Source organism: Triticum aestivum, chromosome 2A (genome assembly GCF_018294505.1).
Source record: "Triticum aestivum cultivar Chinese Spring chromosome 2A, IWGSC CS RefSeq v2.1, whole genome shotgun sequence".
In the NCBI taxonomy this organism is placed as follows: domain Eukaryota; kingdom Viridiplantae; phylum Streptophyta; class Magnoliopsida; order Poales; family Poaceae; genus Triticum; species Triticum aestivum.
The window spans coordinates 186,748,286-186,765,923 of NC_057797.1; the positions used below are offsets into that span (position 1 = coordinate 186,748,286).

General features: G+C 43.3%; 1 protein-coding gene across 1 annotated transcript; it reads left to right on the forward strand.

The window, feature by feature from the left end:
• The first annotated feature begins 6,900 nt into the window (after positions 1-6,900).
• Positions 6,901-16,916, forward strand: LOC543045 (myosin-3). The gene is made up of 24 exons (XM_044600310.1): positions 6,901-8,235; positions 8,795-8,896; positions 8,977-9,120; positions 9,199-9,349; positions 9,432-9,459; positions 9,562-9,727; positions 9,807-9,870; positions 9,989-10,002; positions 10,083-10,167; positions 10,261-10,364; positions 10,451-10,589; positions 10,793-10,911; positions 11,015-11,167; positions 11,247-11,336; positions 12,652-12,729; positions 13,322-13,480; positions 13,596-13,796; positions 13,978-14,183; positions 14,318-14,453; positions 14,622-14,751; positions 14,878-15,024; positions 15,115-15,239; positions 15,519-15,725; positions 16,020-16,916. Exons 1-24 carry the CDS (start codon positions 7,666-7,668, stop codon positions 16,491-16,493), a joined length of 3,792 nt encoding a protein of 1,263 aa, XP_044456245.1. The 5' UTR covers positions 6,901-7,665; the 3' UTR covers positions 16,494-16,916.
• The last annotated feature ends 722 nt before the right edge of the window (positions 16,917-17,638 follow it).

The window sequence follows — 17,638 nt, forward strand, 5'->3', positions numbered from 1 at the left end:
TATAAAGGAGCAAGCGGGAGGCCGGACGACCCTTGGGGCGCCCATGGAGGGGAGGAATCCTCCTCCTAGTAGGAATAGGATTCATCCTTTCCTCGTCCTACTAGAAGGGGGAAGGAAGGAGTGGGAGAGGGGAAGGAAAAGGGGGGGCGCCCCCCCCCATCCTAGTCCAATTCGGACTCAAGGGGGAGGGAGCGCGCGGCCTGCCCTGGCCGCCCCTCTCACTCTCTCCACTAAGGCCCATCTAGGCCCATTAGTCCCCCCCGGGGGGGGGGGGGTCCGGTAACCCTCCCGCACTCCGGTTTTATCCGAAACCACCCGGAACACTTCCGGTGTCCGAATATAGCCGTCCAATATATCAATCTTTATCTCTTGGCCATTTCGAGACTCCTCGTCATGTCCGTGATCACATCCAGGACTCCGAACCATCTTTGGTACATCAAAACACATAAATTCATAATACCGATCGTCACCGAACGTTAAGCGTGCGGACCCTACGGGTTCGAGAACTACGTAGACATGACCGAGACTCATCTCCGGTCAATAACCAATAGCGGAACCTGGATGCTCATATTGGTTCCTACATATTCTACGAAAGATCTTTATCGGTCAAACCGCATAACAACTTACGTTGTTCCCTTTGTCATTGGTATGTTACTTGCCCGAGATTCTATCGTCGGTATCTTAATACCTAGTTCAATCTTGTTACCGGCAAGTCTCTTTACTCGTTCCGTAATGCAACATCCCGCAACTAACTCATTAGTCACATTGCTCGCAAGGCTTATAGTGATGTGCATTACCGAGAGGCCCAGAGATACCTCTCCGATACACGAAGTGACAAATCCTAATCTCGATCTATGCCAACTCAACAAACACCATCGGAGACACATGCAGAGCATCTTTATAGTCACCCAGTTACGTTGTGACGTTTGATAGCACACTAAGTGTTTCTCCGGTATTCGGGAGTTGCATAATCTCATAGTCATAGGAACATGTATAAGTTATGGAGAAAGCAATTGCAGTAAACTAAACGATCAAAGTGCTAAGCTAACGGATAGGTCTTGTCCATCATATCATTCTATAATGATGTGATCCCGTTCATCAAATGACAACACATGTCCATGGCTAGGAAACTTAACCATCTTTGACTAACGAGCTAGTCAAGTAGAGGCATACTAGGGACACTCTGTTTGTCTATGTATTCACACATGTACTAAGTTTTTGGTTAATACAATTCTAGCATGAATTATATACATTTATCATGATATAAGGAAATATACATAACAACTTTATTATTGCATCTAGGGCATATTTCCTTCAAACTTTTCTTTTCGTTAATCGGGATTATTAATACACAACAAGCTTGCAACGAATGGATGGGAAGAAAGTGGTTGAGTGTCATTATGACTACATTCATGTAAGTATTAAAAAATTGTTAGTGCGAGAAAACATCATTAATTTTTACCTCGATTACTGTTGGTAGCCTTGTATTGATGCAAAATGTATTTTTGATAGTGGGAATGGAGGGAGTATTTTTCTTATTGACATTATATTCCACACAACCAACATGTTTCACGTGGTGAGTCAAAACGTGCTATTTTTTCATTAAAAAGTACTCCCTCTGATCCATATTATTTGACGTTGTTTAGAACAACTTTTACAAAGTTATACTAAAGCAGTGTTAATTAATATGAAAATGACTTCAATACAAATTTATACTAAAGCAACGCCAATTAATATGGATATGAGGGGGTACATGAAATGACTTCACTACAAAATTATACCGAAGCAACGTTAGTTAATATGGTTCGGAGAGAGTATATGAAATGACTTCAGTTGTGACAAGGCTGCTTTCTTACCTAGCTTCATCTATGTTCTGGATTTTATGAAACACGACAATGATATTATTGCTTAAACGGCACACGCTTGTTGCTGATATAATTGGGGCACCAGTTTACGCAAACCCTTCGTTTCAACAGCAGCAAAGCACATTCTGGTTTATGTAGTGCTTTCTCCCTATATATGCTGCAGCTTTTGACCTCTGCATTCTGGTAGTGACATGAGTTCCATCTCTTCCCCAGATGCAATCCTGGAATGACATTACAAGATGGTGTTATGGCTACAACAGAACAGTAACAACATACTATAAGTGCTCATCTTGAAGTATGGATACCATCTTGGGCTAGTACGAATCTTGGTAGGAGTCTGGCCGGTTGGTGACATGATCATCTCTCCTCCGAGTTTCCCAAAATCATACAACACTTGCTTGAAGTACCTGGAGATGATCTCCTTCAGGTGTTATGTACAAACCTAAACCTCTGGTTATGAACAACAACATGGAGGAACATGACTACTTCCTCTTCCATAGTGGTGTGGATGCTATCTTCTAGCACCCCCCTGCTTCTGAACATCTCCACAAGCCTGGTGAAAGGTCCTCTTTTGATTTGAAGCATCCACAAAGCCTTTGTGTCGTTGCAGTTGTAGATGTAGTTCAGATTCGCTACGCTCTCTTGATCCTGGATTAACATCGGATCATACCGGATGAAAGGTTTGTCATCCGACAAACAACTCTTGCTTATGGACCAATATGATCCATGCTTGAAACACAACTATCAGCGCTGATGCCTGGACTAGAAGCTTCGTCCGTTGATCCACAACCTAAGCGACATACATTGATGCGATCAACAATGGCGCGATCGACAAATCAAATAAAACATGTCTTTATAACCGTAAGTAAAAAAAACACAATCGAGATACCTTGTTGATTGCATCTAATCATGTCACATGTGATAGACTTTAGAACTACTATGTATCCTCAGAATGGTATCAGAGTTGACATAAACAAGCATTGCCCTGGTGGACCCTTATGATACCATGTATACATAGGTTATCTCACCAACTGACCTTTGGATTTTTGGAAGTAACTATATATATCATCTGGCTTAAAATGAGTATGTATTGAATCGATATTTGTAGTTGTTTGTTCAGAATCATATCAACCTTGCCTGAATCTTGTATTCAGATTGAACGGTTTTTCGCAATGACTTATAAATACATAATTATCTCCCAGCCTCTTGACAAATAACAAAACAATACTTTTCTTATGGCCATGATATTCTGCAGAACCAACATATTTCATGTGATGAGCCAAAACATACTATTTTTTTCATTAAAAGAGTAATCCCTCTGATCCATATTAATTGACATTGTTTTAGACAACTTTTACAAAGTTGTAATAAAGCGACGCCAATTGATATGAATATGAATTAATATGAAAATAACTTCGGTACAAAGTTATACTAAAGAAACGTCAATTAATATGGATATGAGGGAGTATACGAACCGACTTCACTACAAAGTTGTACTAAAGCAAGGTCAGTTAATATGGTTCAGAGAGAGATGAAATGATTTCAGTTGTAACAAGGCTGCTTTCTTCCCCAGTTTCATCTCTATTCTTAATTTTACGAAATACGACAACGATATTATTGCTTAAACGACACACGCTTGCTGCTGATACAATCCAGGCACCAATTTACGTAAATCCTTCATTTCAAGTCAAGTAAGAACTAAGCATTTGTGTAGAAATCACAGCTCACGAACTGAAGTTGAAATGACATAGCAGAACCATACACACAGGCTGCGATAGCTTTGATGCTACAGAGATAAAGCCGGTCCCCGAAAATAATTCTCCATTCAATGTGTAGGATCCGTCAGCTGAGAGTGGCCGAGGACATTGCCCGGTTGGTTGCTTGTCTCCTGGCCCTGGCGTCCTAGTGCACCCTCGCTTGCAAGCAAGGCCCGCAATGATGGCGCGTCCCCCGTGATCTTGACCGAGCTTTGCTACACCTAATCATTCGTTAAGACGGCACGTTGATTGCCCATGCAACGCGGGACGGCGCGTGCACCGCGGGGCACGTAGTGCTTGGCGCAAAGTCATCGTCATATCCACTATGCTAGTGCTGGTACGATGATGTGCTGATAATGGATGGAGCAAGTGAGTTTTCTCTCTTTTGTTCGGTTGCCTATTTAAAGACGTCCTATTTAAAAGAAAAGGCTAAAGGCCTACTATACTAGAATGGAATGAGGATGCGGAAAAGGGCTCGGAGCAGTACCGAGATTCGTCTGAGAACGAGTTGGTCATGTCGCCAAACGTTTTGGCTAGGCTAGAAAGCATGGCTAGCTAGCTAGGAACGTTGCTGCACGTACGATCACCCATCATCCCGACGAAATGCGTGGACCACCACACAATATCATCCAGAGTGCGTCGACGTCTCGACGATCCACTTCTGGGTGCAACGAACCAGGGCGCTATTCACCAAAATTCTTCCTCCATGCCGTGGTAGCAGTGATGCCCGGAAAGTAACGAGCTCACCAAGACGGGGGAACAAGCAGCAGAGCTCCACCTGGCCTTTTCCTTTCCCGGCGACGGTTCGCTCGCGTGCCCGGGGTCTGGGCGAGATCTGGAACCAGAAGAAGAAAGAAAGGAGACCGCCCCACACGCGGCTTGCAGTTGCAGGTGGATCACGCCAGGGCATCATGATCGTGGTAACCCGCACTGGGAGTGGGATGTTGGCGCCCGTCGCAGCAACCGCCAGGAGATCCGCGCTCCTGTGTTTCCCCGCCGCGGTGCACCCAACCGAAACCCCGCAGCCTCTGCCCCCAGCCGCACCACCGCCCTTCATCATCATGCAAAGGCAAAGCCCAAAGCCCAAGCCCAAAGGAGGATGGCGCAGAATTACCATGAGGAACAGCACATTTCTTTTTTACGTTTTCTTCTTTTTACTCAAAGCAAAGCAAAGCAGGCGCACCACAAAAACAAAGCGGGTCACCACCGGCCGTAGTAATCAGTCACGGTCTCCAACCTCGTTTAACCGCCTCTGACTGAAACAGCGTGCGGCGTGCGTGCGCCTGCTGTTAGCTGTCACGCTGCATGTCTGCCACGCACGGCGGTGCTCGTCCATCTCGCTGCCCCCGGGCCCCACGACCGTGTGCCGCTACACGGGCCCAGCCCGCAGTGACAGCCGCCAGGCGTGTTCCATACACCTAGGATCGGCTTTCGCATCCGAGTACACAGTACCATGATCTGTGTCCTCTGTAGGCCACGTTCTGTTTAGCTATGGGGGCGGTACAGTAACTAATTCCGGCTTCCGCTGTCACCATGAGAGGGCAGGATCGACAACCCCGTGCCGTGCTGTGGGTGGGGCCCGCGGTACTGTGACTGACAGGAATTTCACGTTACTTTTTTTTAGCATCAGTACAGACACAAGCGCTCATATACACGCACATACACTCACCCCTATGAACGCACACACGCACACCTTACCTCTATGAGCACCTCCGAGAGACTGAGCCGGCATATCATCTTGAGATTTACGAAGTCACCGTAGGCGCCTCGTCGTCAACGGAAACGTCTCCTCCCACTAAAAGCGCATCGCCGGAAATCCTGAAATAAATTCAGAAATAATGCGAGCACCAGGATTTAAACCCTGATAGGTTGGGGATATCACTGTTCACCTAACCAACTCAATCACAGGAATTTCACGTTACTGCAGGGATGGGATGTTTGGGGGTCGTCCTGCCGCCCCTACGTTTGGTGGCCATAAAAGCCCAGATAAGCTTCCGGATAACTAACGAGGAACTCGCGACTTTGCAGTGTGATCAAGTCCTCCCATCGATCTGTTTCCTTTTCGCGTTGCAGGTAAAAACGTACGTACGTACGCAGTACTTGCGATCTCGCCCTGTAAATGTTGGACTTGTGATGTGACGAAGAAGGCGTCCTTGGATGGCCATAGAATTTCGTTGCAAACGACCGGCGCTCGTGCCTCGATTAATATCGCCGCCGGACGGACGGGCCACAGGACATTCTCTGTCAAATAAACTCAGGATCAAGTACTCGCACCTACTAGTATTTTTTCTCTCTCTCTTCTAGTAGCACAGTTTTCTCTTAGCAATTGAACAGTTCCTAGTTTTCTTAAAAATCGTACTAGTATACACGACGGCTCAAACAATTCACGGGCACTTTTACTTATCTTGGGTCCAAATACTTGCACAGGGCTAGTGCAGCCCCACATTGTCCCGGTTGAAGCGTATTTGGCCCTTTTTACTCGAGTGCGGTTCGACGAAATCGTTGCTTTCAGTAAAGAAAACGAATCTTCATGGATCTCGAAGCAAATGAGTGAGCTGAGGCGACGATCGACAACAAACCTTAAGGCCTAGCCACTTATTATTATTGTTATCCATAGACTACACCAGTAAGCGCACCCACCTAGGTTCATGGAAACGCGAGAGCCCGATAGAAAATGTATCCGCTTATTGTAATGCACGACCTCCTATTGACCATAACGCAATCAATTTTTTTATGATAAAAGAATGCTGCCTTGATTCTTTCCATGGAACATACAATACTACACAAACACCACAACTAAATGCTTCAATAAAAAACCTGGAGTATAAACAAAGAAGGCCGGCCAAATGGAAGCTACTTATCCATTTATTGATTTCTTGCATTTTAATGAACACGAAAAAAATCGGAAACAATTAAATGGGGACTTCTTTATCATAGTATTTGTATTTTAATGAGAACACAAAAGAAGTCGTCAACACAGGAATGGAAACAAGCAGTCAGACCTGTGTTGGTGGTGCGAGACCACTAATCTGCAGGGGCAGTTGGGTAACTTCGCCACCCCGAACTGAAGTCGTGGAGCGGAGGGCGCAGCCGCCCGCATCCAACGGTCCAAACCGGAGCCTCCAATCCACAGACAGCTCACGCGCACCCCGCCTCTCCGTCCCCGCAGTATCCACGAGAGTGCCAGCGTCCGGCCGGCGCAGTCCGGCGCTGCCCGCAGGGGCACATCAGTAATTCGCTTTTCTCCGCTCTAAATATTTTCGCCGGCGGCCTAAGTAACGGATCAAGAGCAAAGGGGAAAAAGACACGAGAGGCATGGTAGAGGCAGGGGACGGAGGTTTGAAATTGTGAGGGAGAAGCGAAACAAAAGCCCCGAGGGGAGCGGGGGGAGAGAGGGAGATAGCGAGAGAGCGGAGTAATTGCGTTTTTTGTTGGGGTTTTCCTCCTGATTCGGGAGTGGGAGGAGAGTGGGGGGAGAAATCATCCTGTCTCTCCGGTGCTGCTCGCTTTTGATGCGTTTCTTGGCCGATTTCTGCTGCCGCTGCCGCTGCTAGTGCCTTGATTCGGAGCAGGCTTTGCTTTGGTTTCGGGTTTTTTCGCCTTTCCTTTCGCCAGAGGTCGCCGGCTTTTGCCGCTGCCCAGGCTTCTTGGCCGCGTCGTCCCCTCCTCCCTTGAAAAATCGCGGGGAGTCTGGGTTCTTTTCCACCCCCCGTCCCTCGGTGCGGCACCGCCAAAATCTGTCCTTGGCGCCTGAGATTGGCGCTGTTTTCGGGGCAGGGAGCGTGAGATTTCGAGAGTTTTCTTGGGGGGATTTCGAGGTCTCCTGGTGCCTGGTCGCGTAATTCGGGGTTTGGGTGGGTGTCGCTTTCGGGCCCTTCCCGAGCCAGGGGGGTTCATGCGCCTGGAGTTGGCGCTGATTTGATGAGAAATGGAGAAGTCCCTGGCCTCCACGGCGCTCTGCTGTAAGATTTGGCGTATTGCCGTGTGAGCCCTTGCGTGCGCTCACTGGTTTGGTCCGGTGGCCTGTTGATTTCTCGGCGGTGATGCTCTCTGCAGCCGCCGTGATGGCGCCAGTCCCGGCCGCTCCCAAGAGCTCCCTCGAGGCCTTGCTCGAGACCATAAAGAAGCGCGACGAGCGGCCCAAGGATGAGCCGCCGGCATTGCCGGCCCGCCCGACGTGCCGTGGCCGGCTGCCCAGGGCAAGACGGTCGCCGACGCCTCCTAGGGTTCATCTTGAGGATGGAGTGGCAGAGGGTGCTGCAGCGGATACTGACGAGAAGCCGGAAGCTGTAGCGGATACTGACAAGAAGCCGGAAGCTGTGAATGAGAATAAGCCAGAGATGGAGAAGGAGAATACGCCAGAGGTCAAGAAGGAGATTGGTGGGCAGGAGGCCAAGGAGGGGAAGGCTGTAAATGGTCGCATCTTTGGGGCCAAGAGAAAGCTATGCAGTGTGGAACCAGTGGACGAGTCTCCATATGTTGAGAATCTCCACGAGGAGAGGAAGGATGCAACGGCCTGTAAGGAGCCCCCCTCTCCTTATTTTTCCTCAGCAAGAGCAAAGAGAAATGGGAAGCCAGTGTTTACTGATTCCATGGACTATGTCCTCCAGAAGGTGAGAGTCTCGTTCATTGTGAAATTCATGAGATTTATCCTATTATCATGTGAACAAGGTAACAGACAATTTGTTTCAACAAGTTCACTTTGTCTCTATAGCATAGACTTAGGCTGAATACTTTCTCTGATATGATGGCAAAACGCGCTCAGCATTCAACACCAAGAAATGTAAATCAAATTACCACTCGCATATGTTTATTTGTATGCTGAATTTATAGACATATTTACTCACAACTCCCTTCTGTATCTACAAAAGAATTTATTGTTTTTTCTATAAGTATCCAGAACTTCTTATCCTGCACCATTTAGAACTAGATGAAGCCAGTGTTTTTTAATGCTCGTTCACGGTCAGGAAAGCATATTTCATACTTGCTTTGGCCTGTGTGTCAAGTAACTTGGCATATTGCTGTGATCCTCACACTATGGATATGACAAACGTAACAATTTTGCATGTGCTTGGAATTAGTTCTGATATTAACCCTTTCCTTTGATGATTTGAGTCTGATGTTATGGTAGAAAAAATGAGGCAAAGTAATAATATTTTAATTGTTTTTCAGAAGCTACGGGTTTGGTGTTCTGCATCAGATGAGAAGTGGGAACTTGGACAGATTCAATCAATTTCTGGAGATGACGTTGAAATACACCTTGTTAATGGAGAAGTGAGTCTCATGTTGCCCGTGATGGTATAGCTATTTGGGTAAACTTTGGTAACATTGTTACTTATATTTTGTTTGCGCAGGTTTTGACGCTGCCACCAGAAAGACTTTTGCCTGCCAACCCTGATATTCTAGATGGAGTGGATGATTTGATCCAGATGAGCTACTTAAATGAACCTTCTGTCCTTTACAATCTGCAATACCGATACTCTCGTGATCATATCTACGTACGCACTATCCACCAAGCTCTAGATTGTTCATGGTCGACTCAATGTCTCTTCATTTGTGTTCTCTTATCCTTGCAGACAAAAGCAGGACCTGTTCTGATTGCTATCAACCCACTAAAAGAGGTTCCACTCTATGGGAAAGATCTCATCAGAAAATACAGACAGAAGCTCACAAATGATCCACATGTGTATGCAATTGCTGATATAGCTTTTAATGAAATGCTAAGAGGTAGGTGTTTAAAAGGAGTAGGCAGTTTTATAGGATTGTTTTGCAAGATTTATCTTCTAATGCAAATTATGATAACTTGCAGATGGCATAAACCAATCTATAATAATAAGGTCAGAATGATCTGCTTTGCCCTTTATAGTAATCACAGTATCTTAAAAGCTTTGGGTTGCCCAATCTTTAACATGGTCTCTATGATGTTTGTCTTATTTCAGTGGTGAAAGTGGAGCAGGAAAAACAGAAACAGCTAAAATTGCGATGCAGTATTTGGCTGCTCTAGGGGGAGCTAACGGAATGGAGTCTGAAGTTCTACAGACCAATGTTATTCTGGAAGCATTAGGGAATGCAAAAACATCAAGAAATGATAACTCGAGCCGATTTGTGAGTTTATCTTTAGTGACATGTTGTCAATTCATCATTCTTAAGTAATTCTTATGACAGCTTGATGATATTGATACAGGGTAAGCTTATTGAAATGCACTTTTCTGAAACCGGAAAGATTTGTGGCGCTAAAATACAAACATGTAAGCTTTCTGCACCATATATTGTTGACATAGCTAGTGATAATATTGTTGAACTTCCTAATAACTTGTTTCTCTGGGCATGTATGACGTGTTCCTCTAACTGAATCTCATGGAACAGTCTTGCTTGAGAAGGTACAATATTTGTAGACTTTATCCAAAACTCCATATTTTAGTATTTGTGAAAGCTTTAATATCTTATCTTGCTTGTGCAGTCGAGGGTGGTTCGGAGGGCACCAGGAGAGAGATCATATCATATTTTCTATCAGCTGTGCTCTGGAGCTTCTCCTCTTCACAGAAGTAACCGCACATTTCTATCAAGGAATTAATATATCTACATTTCATTGCATCGCTTCTCATTTTTTGGTCTGTTATATGCGTGTGCTGTTGCAGAAAAATTGTTACTGAGAGACGCCAATTACTATAATTACTTGAAGCAGAGTGCTTGCTTGAGAATTGATGGTGTTGATGATGCGAAAAGATTTTCATCGTTATTGGTAATGTTTCTACAAATCAACCACATTTCCGACGTAACTTTGGCTATTATCGTTACTTGTTACTCATCCATTTTTTTCATTTGCAGGGTGCATTGGATATTGTTCAGATATCTGGGGAAAACCAGATGGAATTATTTTCTATGCTTGCAGTTGTCTTGTGGCTGGGAAACATTTCATTCTCTGTGATAGACAATGAAAACCATGTGGAAGTTGATTCAAATGAAGGTACCAATTACCCATTGGCGAATCTCTTTGTACAAAAAACCCCTTTTCCCTATCATATTTTTCTGTTTTGATATACACCGTAGAAATATCCCAAAGTGTAAACTGTATTCTACATTTATACCAAAAAGTTTATATTGGTGTCATTTGATTTTCATGGAATTCGCTGAATGACTATTGTTTCCCATTGTTTAATTTCTTCACAGGGTTGGCTAATGCAGCAAAGCTGTTAGGCTGCAGTGTTCCTCAATTGGTGATTGCTCTCTCAACTCGTAAAATCCAAGCTGGAAAGGAAAATATTGTTCAAAGACTGACATTAACCCAGGTTTGAAATTACCTGGAAAATTTATCTATCTGGGGCTATCTGTCAGCTCTTGCTTATTGATTTTCTACTCTTGGTTTTTACTTATAATTTCTGCTTCCTCTAGGCACTTGATGCAAGGGATGCTCTAGCGAAGTCAATCTATGCTCATCTGTTTGACTGGATTGTTGAGCAAATTAACCACTCGCTTGGAACGGGGAGACAACGTACACGAAGATCCATAAGTATTTTGGATATTTATGGCTTCGAGTCTTTCAATGTATGGAGTTCATTGCATTTTATCGAATACAATTTTTGCTTGAGTGCTCTATAGATGACATTAAGTTATACCATTGCAGAAAAATGGCTTTGAACAGTTCTGTATAAATTATGCCAATGAAAGGCTGCAACAGCATTTTAACCGACATCTATTCAAACTAGAACAGGAGGTAAGATTCTGACACTTCTCTGGATTATTTGTTTGTTTAATGTAATAGGTGTAAACAGTTATAAGTCGTATTATTACATACACGTTCTTCCTTGCAAACCAGGGTTTAGGGTACATTGTGCTCTCAGTGCTTGTGTACTAAAGATGTGAAGGACGAAATTTCCTGAATTTTTCATAACTCGGGCACTAATCGGATGCTGAAGTTGATTTTACAAAGCCCAAGTTATATATGCATGCTCTGATGCAATCACAATGTCTGATTTTATAGATAATGGAAGCTTTTATTAACCCCGGCCTCTGCGTCATAGATGCATGCAGCCATACTTATTACAGAGCTTATTACATCATCAAGAAAAGTGGTCTTGACTAAAATAGAAGAAACCATAACACCCAGTTAAAACACAATCAAGAGCTATTAGCCTACCACGCAAGACTACTCTACAAACTAAGAAGTCTATCACTGGCATGCCATCCAAATCCGGACATACAATATCCAATGCTACCTGTTTTATGTTTTGTCTTCTGAGATTCTGAGTGCGTCTGTGCTTTCCTCAACAATAGCAGGCCTTGGTTGGTCACTGAGCTTTTTCACCCCTATACTGCGATTAGCAAACACCAAACCTGGATTTATGGTATTTTGAGGAAATGGTAAATTTGATTATTGTCTATGATGTGGGAAACAGAAAAACTCGATATGTTTCAGGAAACACGAAAAGATAATAAACCACAGGACGCGGTAGATTTCTGTTTAGCTTGGAAGTTCTGGCCTTCTGGATATATCGTAAACTGGGTAACTACCACCATGAGGATGGCACGACATCACAAGGATTGAGGGATAGAACATAGGTGAGATGAAGAACGTGGATGGACTCGATTGATAAACTATTTTTATTAACTTGATTAACATTCATAATGGATACATCTATCCCCTTATATATGAAGGGAAGAAAGATTCTGTTTCCAATTCAAATGATGCAATGGTTTCTAATCCTCCTTGCCTAACTGACTGGGATATCATCCTTTTTTGGGGTAGCTAGGGAGTAAGGACGTCTGAGACCTAACTAATGCACCTAATACCATTTCCAGTATTGTTAAAACACTGGTTGGAAGTTGCATCTTACCAATGATCGAGCCCAACTTTGCGAATTGCTTAGTTGTTTTAGGATTTATGCAGCTTGTTTTAGTTTCTGTGTTGTAAAATTATAAAGGTGATTCTTGCTGTTTTCATTTATCTGCTCATGCATTCATGTGTTTCCAGTTTTGTTTTATGCATTTTCCTCTGCATCTACGTAGGCATGCTAATTCTATTCTTTCAGGAGTACCTGGATGATGGAATTGACTGGGCCAGTGTGGAGTTTGTGGACAACGCTGACTGTTTATCTCTCTTTGAGAAGGTATGCAGTATATTTTTCATGGACCAACTTTACTTATGGACCATATCCTCGAGCTATCTACATTGCCAGTTGGAGTAATGTTGCAATTTGATATATTTTTATGCATTTCTTTTATAATTACTGACCTGACATGTGCAACCTGTAACTGGACGTGCTTTTAGTCAAATTTCCTTTCCGTGGTCATTCGATTTTTCTTGTTATTAGTTCTGCCATGCGAATGTCTTGCAGTGCAGAAATTTATCATTCCTGTCACCAAAACTCCTTGGGCTCACTGATGTCTGAGACTCTCTGAGTTACTTAAGTACTTCACATCAAACTACTCCAGCATAAATGACATCATCCATGATAAAGTGATTTTTTAATAGATTTAAATATCTTTAGGAGGAGCGCCCCTATGCTTTCCTAAAAGAGAACACTAAAAATCATAAATGCACACATTATTGTTTGGCTGCAATTGTTAAAGAATTGTGAAGTCCTTGATGGTGATGACATATTAATACCTTTTGATATTAGTTTCACTGTTTATATGTTCTATAATTGTATGTGCATTAGTTAGGCCTCAGACGTCCTTACTAATATTTTTGTGTTACAGAAGCCTCTAGGGCTATTGTCTTTGCTGGATGAAGAGTCTACGTTCCCAAAGGCAACAGATCTTTCCTTTGCTAACAAACTTAAGCAGCATTTGAGTGGAAACCCTGGATTTAAGGGCGAACAAGATGGTGCTTTTAAGATTTGTCATTATGCTGGAGAGGTTGGTGGTCCTCAAATACATATTTCTCCATTTGTGAGCTTGTTCGATAAACCATCATTATTTGTGTGGAAGCTCTCTGTATGCTAATTGATAATTGTGCACACTGTAATTCTAGGTTTCATATGATACAACTGGGTTCTTGGAGAAGAATAGAGATCCACTGCACACCGAGTCAATTCAATTATTCTCTTCGTGCAAAAGTGATCTTCCAAAAGATTTTGCGTCTGTCATGATTGCTGATTCTCAGAATAAATCAAGTTTGTCACGTCACTTATTAGTTGATACACAAAAACAAAGCGTTGTGAACAAATTTAAGGTATTCATCATCTATTCATTTGATTTATCGTTTGAGCATGTTCTCAAGCTTTCTGATTATTTTCTTTCAGTTTTATAATTTGCATGTATTTTTCTAGTAACATCTCAATGCATGATGTTGCTTGCATTATTATCAAGATGGCTTTACATATAACGATCTCGATACTCTCTTTAATACCCAGGCTCAACTATTCAAGCTAATGCAGCAATTAGAGAATACAAGTCCTCATTTCATTCGATGCATCCAGCCAAATAACAAACAGCGCCCGAGGCAATTCGAACATGACCTTGTCTTGCACCAGCTTAAGTGCTGTGGGGTGTTTGAAGTTGTGCGGATATCAAGAGCAGGCTATCCAACTCGGATGACACACCAACAGTTTGCTGAAAGGTTGCTACTTTACCGAGCTACACTATTTTTTTGCTTGAAATGCAGAGCTAGATTTAATGAGCACACTTCTTTATTTTGTTCAATACTAGCACACAGCTGACTTCCAGGTTCCATCTTTTTATAATAATCTGCAGATATGGATTTCTTCTCTCTCATTCTGTCGCATCTCAGAACCCACTTAGTATTTCAGTTGCTGTATTACAGCAATTCAGTATACCCCCAGAAATGTATCAAGTTGGCTACACAAAATTGTTTCTTCGTACGGGACAGGTATAACAAGCATTCTAATAGTTTTCATCGTACACTCAACTATCCAGTTTAATTTGCAAGATCAATAATATTTTGGTACACCGTAATCAAATTTACTTCGTAATGATTTTCTATTCGTGCATGTGGAATTATGTATGTTGCTTGTCATTCTTATTGATAATTTTGTAGGTTGCTTCACTGGAAAATGCTAAAAATCGGATGTTCCATGGAGCTCTTCGGATTCAGAGAAACTTCCGTGGGTTGCATACTCGACGAGAATATCACACACTGAAGAAAGGAGCAACGGCTTTGCAGTCATGTAATATTTTAAACAAATTGCCTTTCTAGGACGTGCAGACCTCGAAATTGAAATAATCCTCCTTGCTCTGTTAATCAACAAAATCTTGGTTATTTCACTTACCTTTTTACATTTGCCAATGTACAGTTGTAAGAGGTGAAAAGGCAAGATTTCGATTTGATTCCCTTTCCAAGAGATGGAGGGCAGCTGTTCTCATACAGAAGTACACTAGGCGTCGACTTGCAGCCACCATGTTTACTGATCAGCTAAAAAATATTGTTGTTCTACAGTCTGGTAATTTATGAAGGCGTAGCATCACAATATTGCAGTAGATTATTGCGATCATCACTTCATCTAATCATCTGCTTCCATATATTTCTACAGTGATGCGTGGGTGCCTGGCTAGGAAGAAATTCAAGTGCTTGCAGGAAGAAAAGGAATCTAAAGTCATTAACAGCAAAGTTAAAAGGGATGTAAGGAATAATATCTCACAACCGAGGTTATGCCATGTGAGTTCTAGGTCACCATATCTCTATATTTTATCCGTTATAGCAAGACCCTGGCTGCTGCTGCATACCACTTTTATGCAGCATCGGATGGGTAATAATTTACTATTGAATCCAGCACTGGATGGGAACTACTCTATAACTATGTGCCTAATCATCAACAAAGAGCTATTGAAAATGTTTGTTTTATTAATATAAGGTTTCCCTGCACTTGGTTTAACTGCCTAATGGCAGAGGCGTCAGAGGTTTGATAGTATTTTAATGATTTGCATCCCATGTCAGGAAATGAATGGAGAGTATCCTCGCCAACCAGTTGTCACAGAACTCGAGGGACGCGTTTCAAAAGCTGAGGCTTTATTACGAGACAAAGAGGAAGAAAATGTGATGCTGAAGCAACAATTGGAACAGTATGAGAATAAATGGTCAGAATATGAGACTAAGATGAAAGTTATGGAAGAGGCATGGAAGAAACAGCTCTCTTCTCTGCAGGTAAATCATTTTTAGTAGCTTTTGTTTTCATTTAAGGCACTCGATCAACATCTTCTAAAACATGAAATTCATCTGACAAGATAATGACAACATATACTACTTCTGCATGCCTTGTGTGATGAAATCTGAAGTATTCACGAATGTTGTGTCAAGCATGCCTTGAACTAAAGACTAGATGCATGTAGAGTTTGAATATTTGAATGTTAGAGAAGAGTGTCTCATAATTCCATGGCATTCAGTAGTGTTTTTTTGCATTACCCTTGAGATGATGCGATCCTCTTGTTTTCCTTTCAGTTGAGTCTTGTGGCTGCTAAGAAGAGCCTAGCTGCTGATGACATGGTCACCCGAGCAGCTCGGACTGATACCACTCCAACACATGCTCAATACGACTCTGAAGATACAATGTCCACAGGGACCCATACCCCAGAAGGGACAGAGTTGAAATACCAAAACCACAACCCTGAACCTAGAGTGGTGACAGGAAACTCAGATAGGCGAATAAATGCTGTGAATCACCTAGCAAAGGAGTTTGAGGATAGGCGGCAGGTGTTCGATGATGATGCTGGCTTCCTTGTTGCCGTGAAATCCGGACAGATTGGTTCGAATATGAATCCAGACGACGAACTCAGGAAGCTGAAGGACCGGTTTGCTACATGGAAGAAAGACTACAAATCTCGGTTGAAGGAGACGAAGGTAAACCTTCAAAAGGTCAGCAGTCATGACGAGAAATCTCGGAAAAGATGGTGGGGGAAGAAGAGCTCCAAGTGAACGTGGAAGTTACAAGGTCAGAGCATTTCCTCACATTTTGAGTGCCATTGCATCAAAGGAAGAGAGATCAAGAAATGGCGGGAGAGAAGGCGGTTTCGTGATTCTCTCTATCGCAAGCAAGCCTGGTGAGATGGCGGCGACGGCGAACTCCATCGTCGATACCTGCGCGTCCAGTTTTTCAGGAGTGTCTGAAAGAGTTGCAAGAGGCACAGCAAGAGATCTGTACATGTATGTTAGTTCTGAGTTGTCATTGTATGTATGTGTATGTTGTCGTGTATGTAGAGCGATGAACCGGAAATATGAAAGGGTAATTAAATACAGATTATCCGCCGAGAGCGAATAGAGATGCAGCAGCAGGATTGTAATGTGTACAGCAAAGAAATCGTTGGAATGTGCAAGGCGTTTGAATCCATTGTTTCCTCACTTGTCCGCGTGAGCTTCGTTTTTGCACTGTACCTGACTGAGTTTGCCAAGTTTCTGAGTAAGAGCTGCTCTCACAGCCATTGGCGCTCAGTCATCATTTTTCCTTTTGATTTTTTTTAGAGTACGCCATGTGCCCCACCATTCTCCTACTCCTACTCCTAACACGATTACTCAATAAATTGTTGAACTCTTGAGGCTCCTGCCTTAACCCAAAGCTTTAGTTCTTGGAAGACTAAATCAGTCGTGCCCCACTCGTTGAGGATCCCGGCTCCACAAAACACTCTACCATTCCTTTGCTTCCACAAAACACTCTAACATATGAGGGCTATGAATGTGTCAAATCCTTTCCTCGTCTTCGGAGCTCACTTTCTCACCGTTGCCCACCATTCCACCAGGCTTGCCTGCCTCGTGGGTAGCAGTGTCAGATTGATACCTGCCTTGGAGAAGCACTGGAACCATACTTGCCTGGCGAACACATATTGTAGTATGATGTGGTTCATCGTGTCCTTCTCTTGGTCACACAAGAAGCAAGGCGACGTTCGGTCTTGCAGCCCATGCCTGAATCTTCGATCTGAAGTCCCAAGCCTATATTGCACGGCCAGCCACATGAAGATCTTGCAAGCTAGTGGCGCTCCATTCTTCCAGATGGCAGAAGATAGCTGGAATATGACCCCCCCCCCTTCGCAGAGCATTCTGTATGCCAACGCAGCAGAGTAATCTCC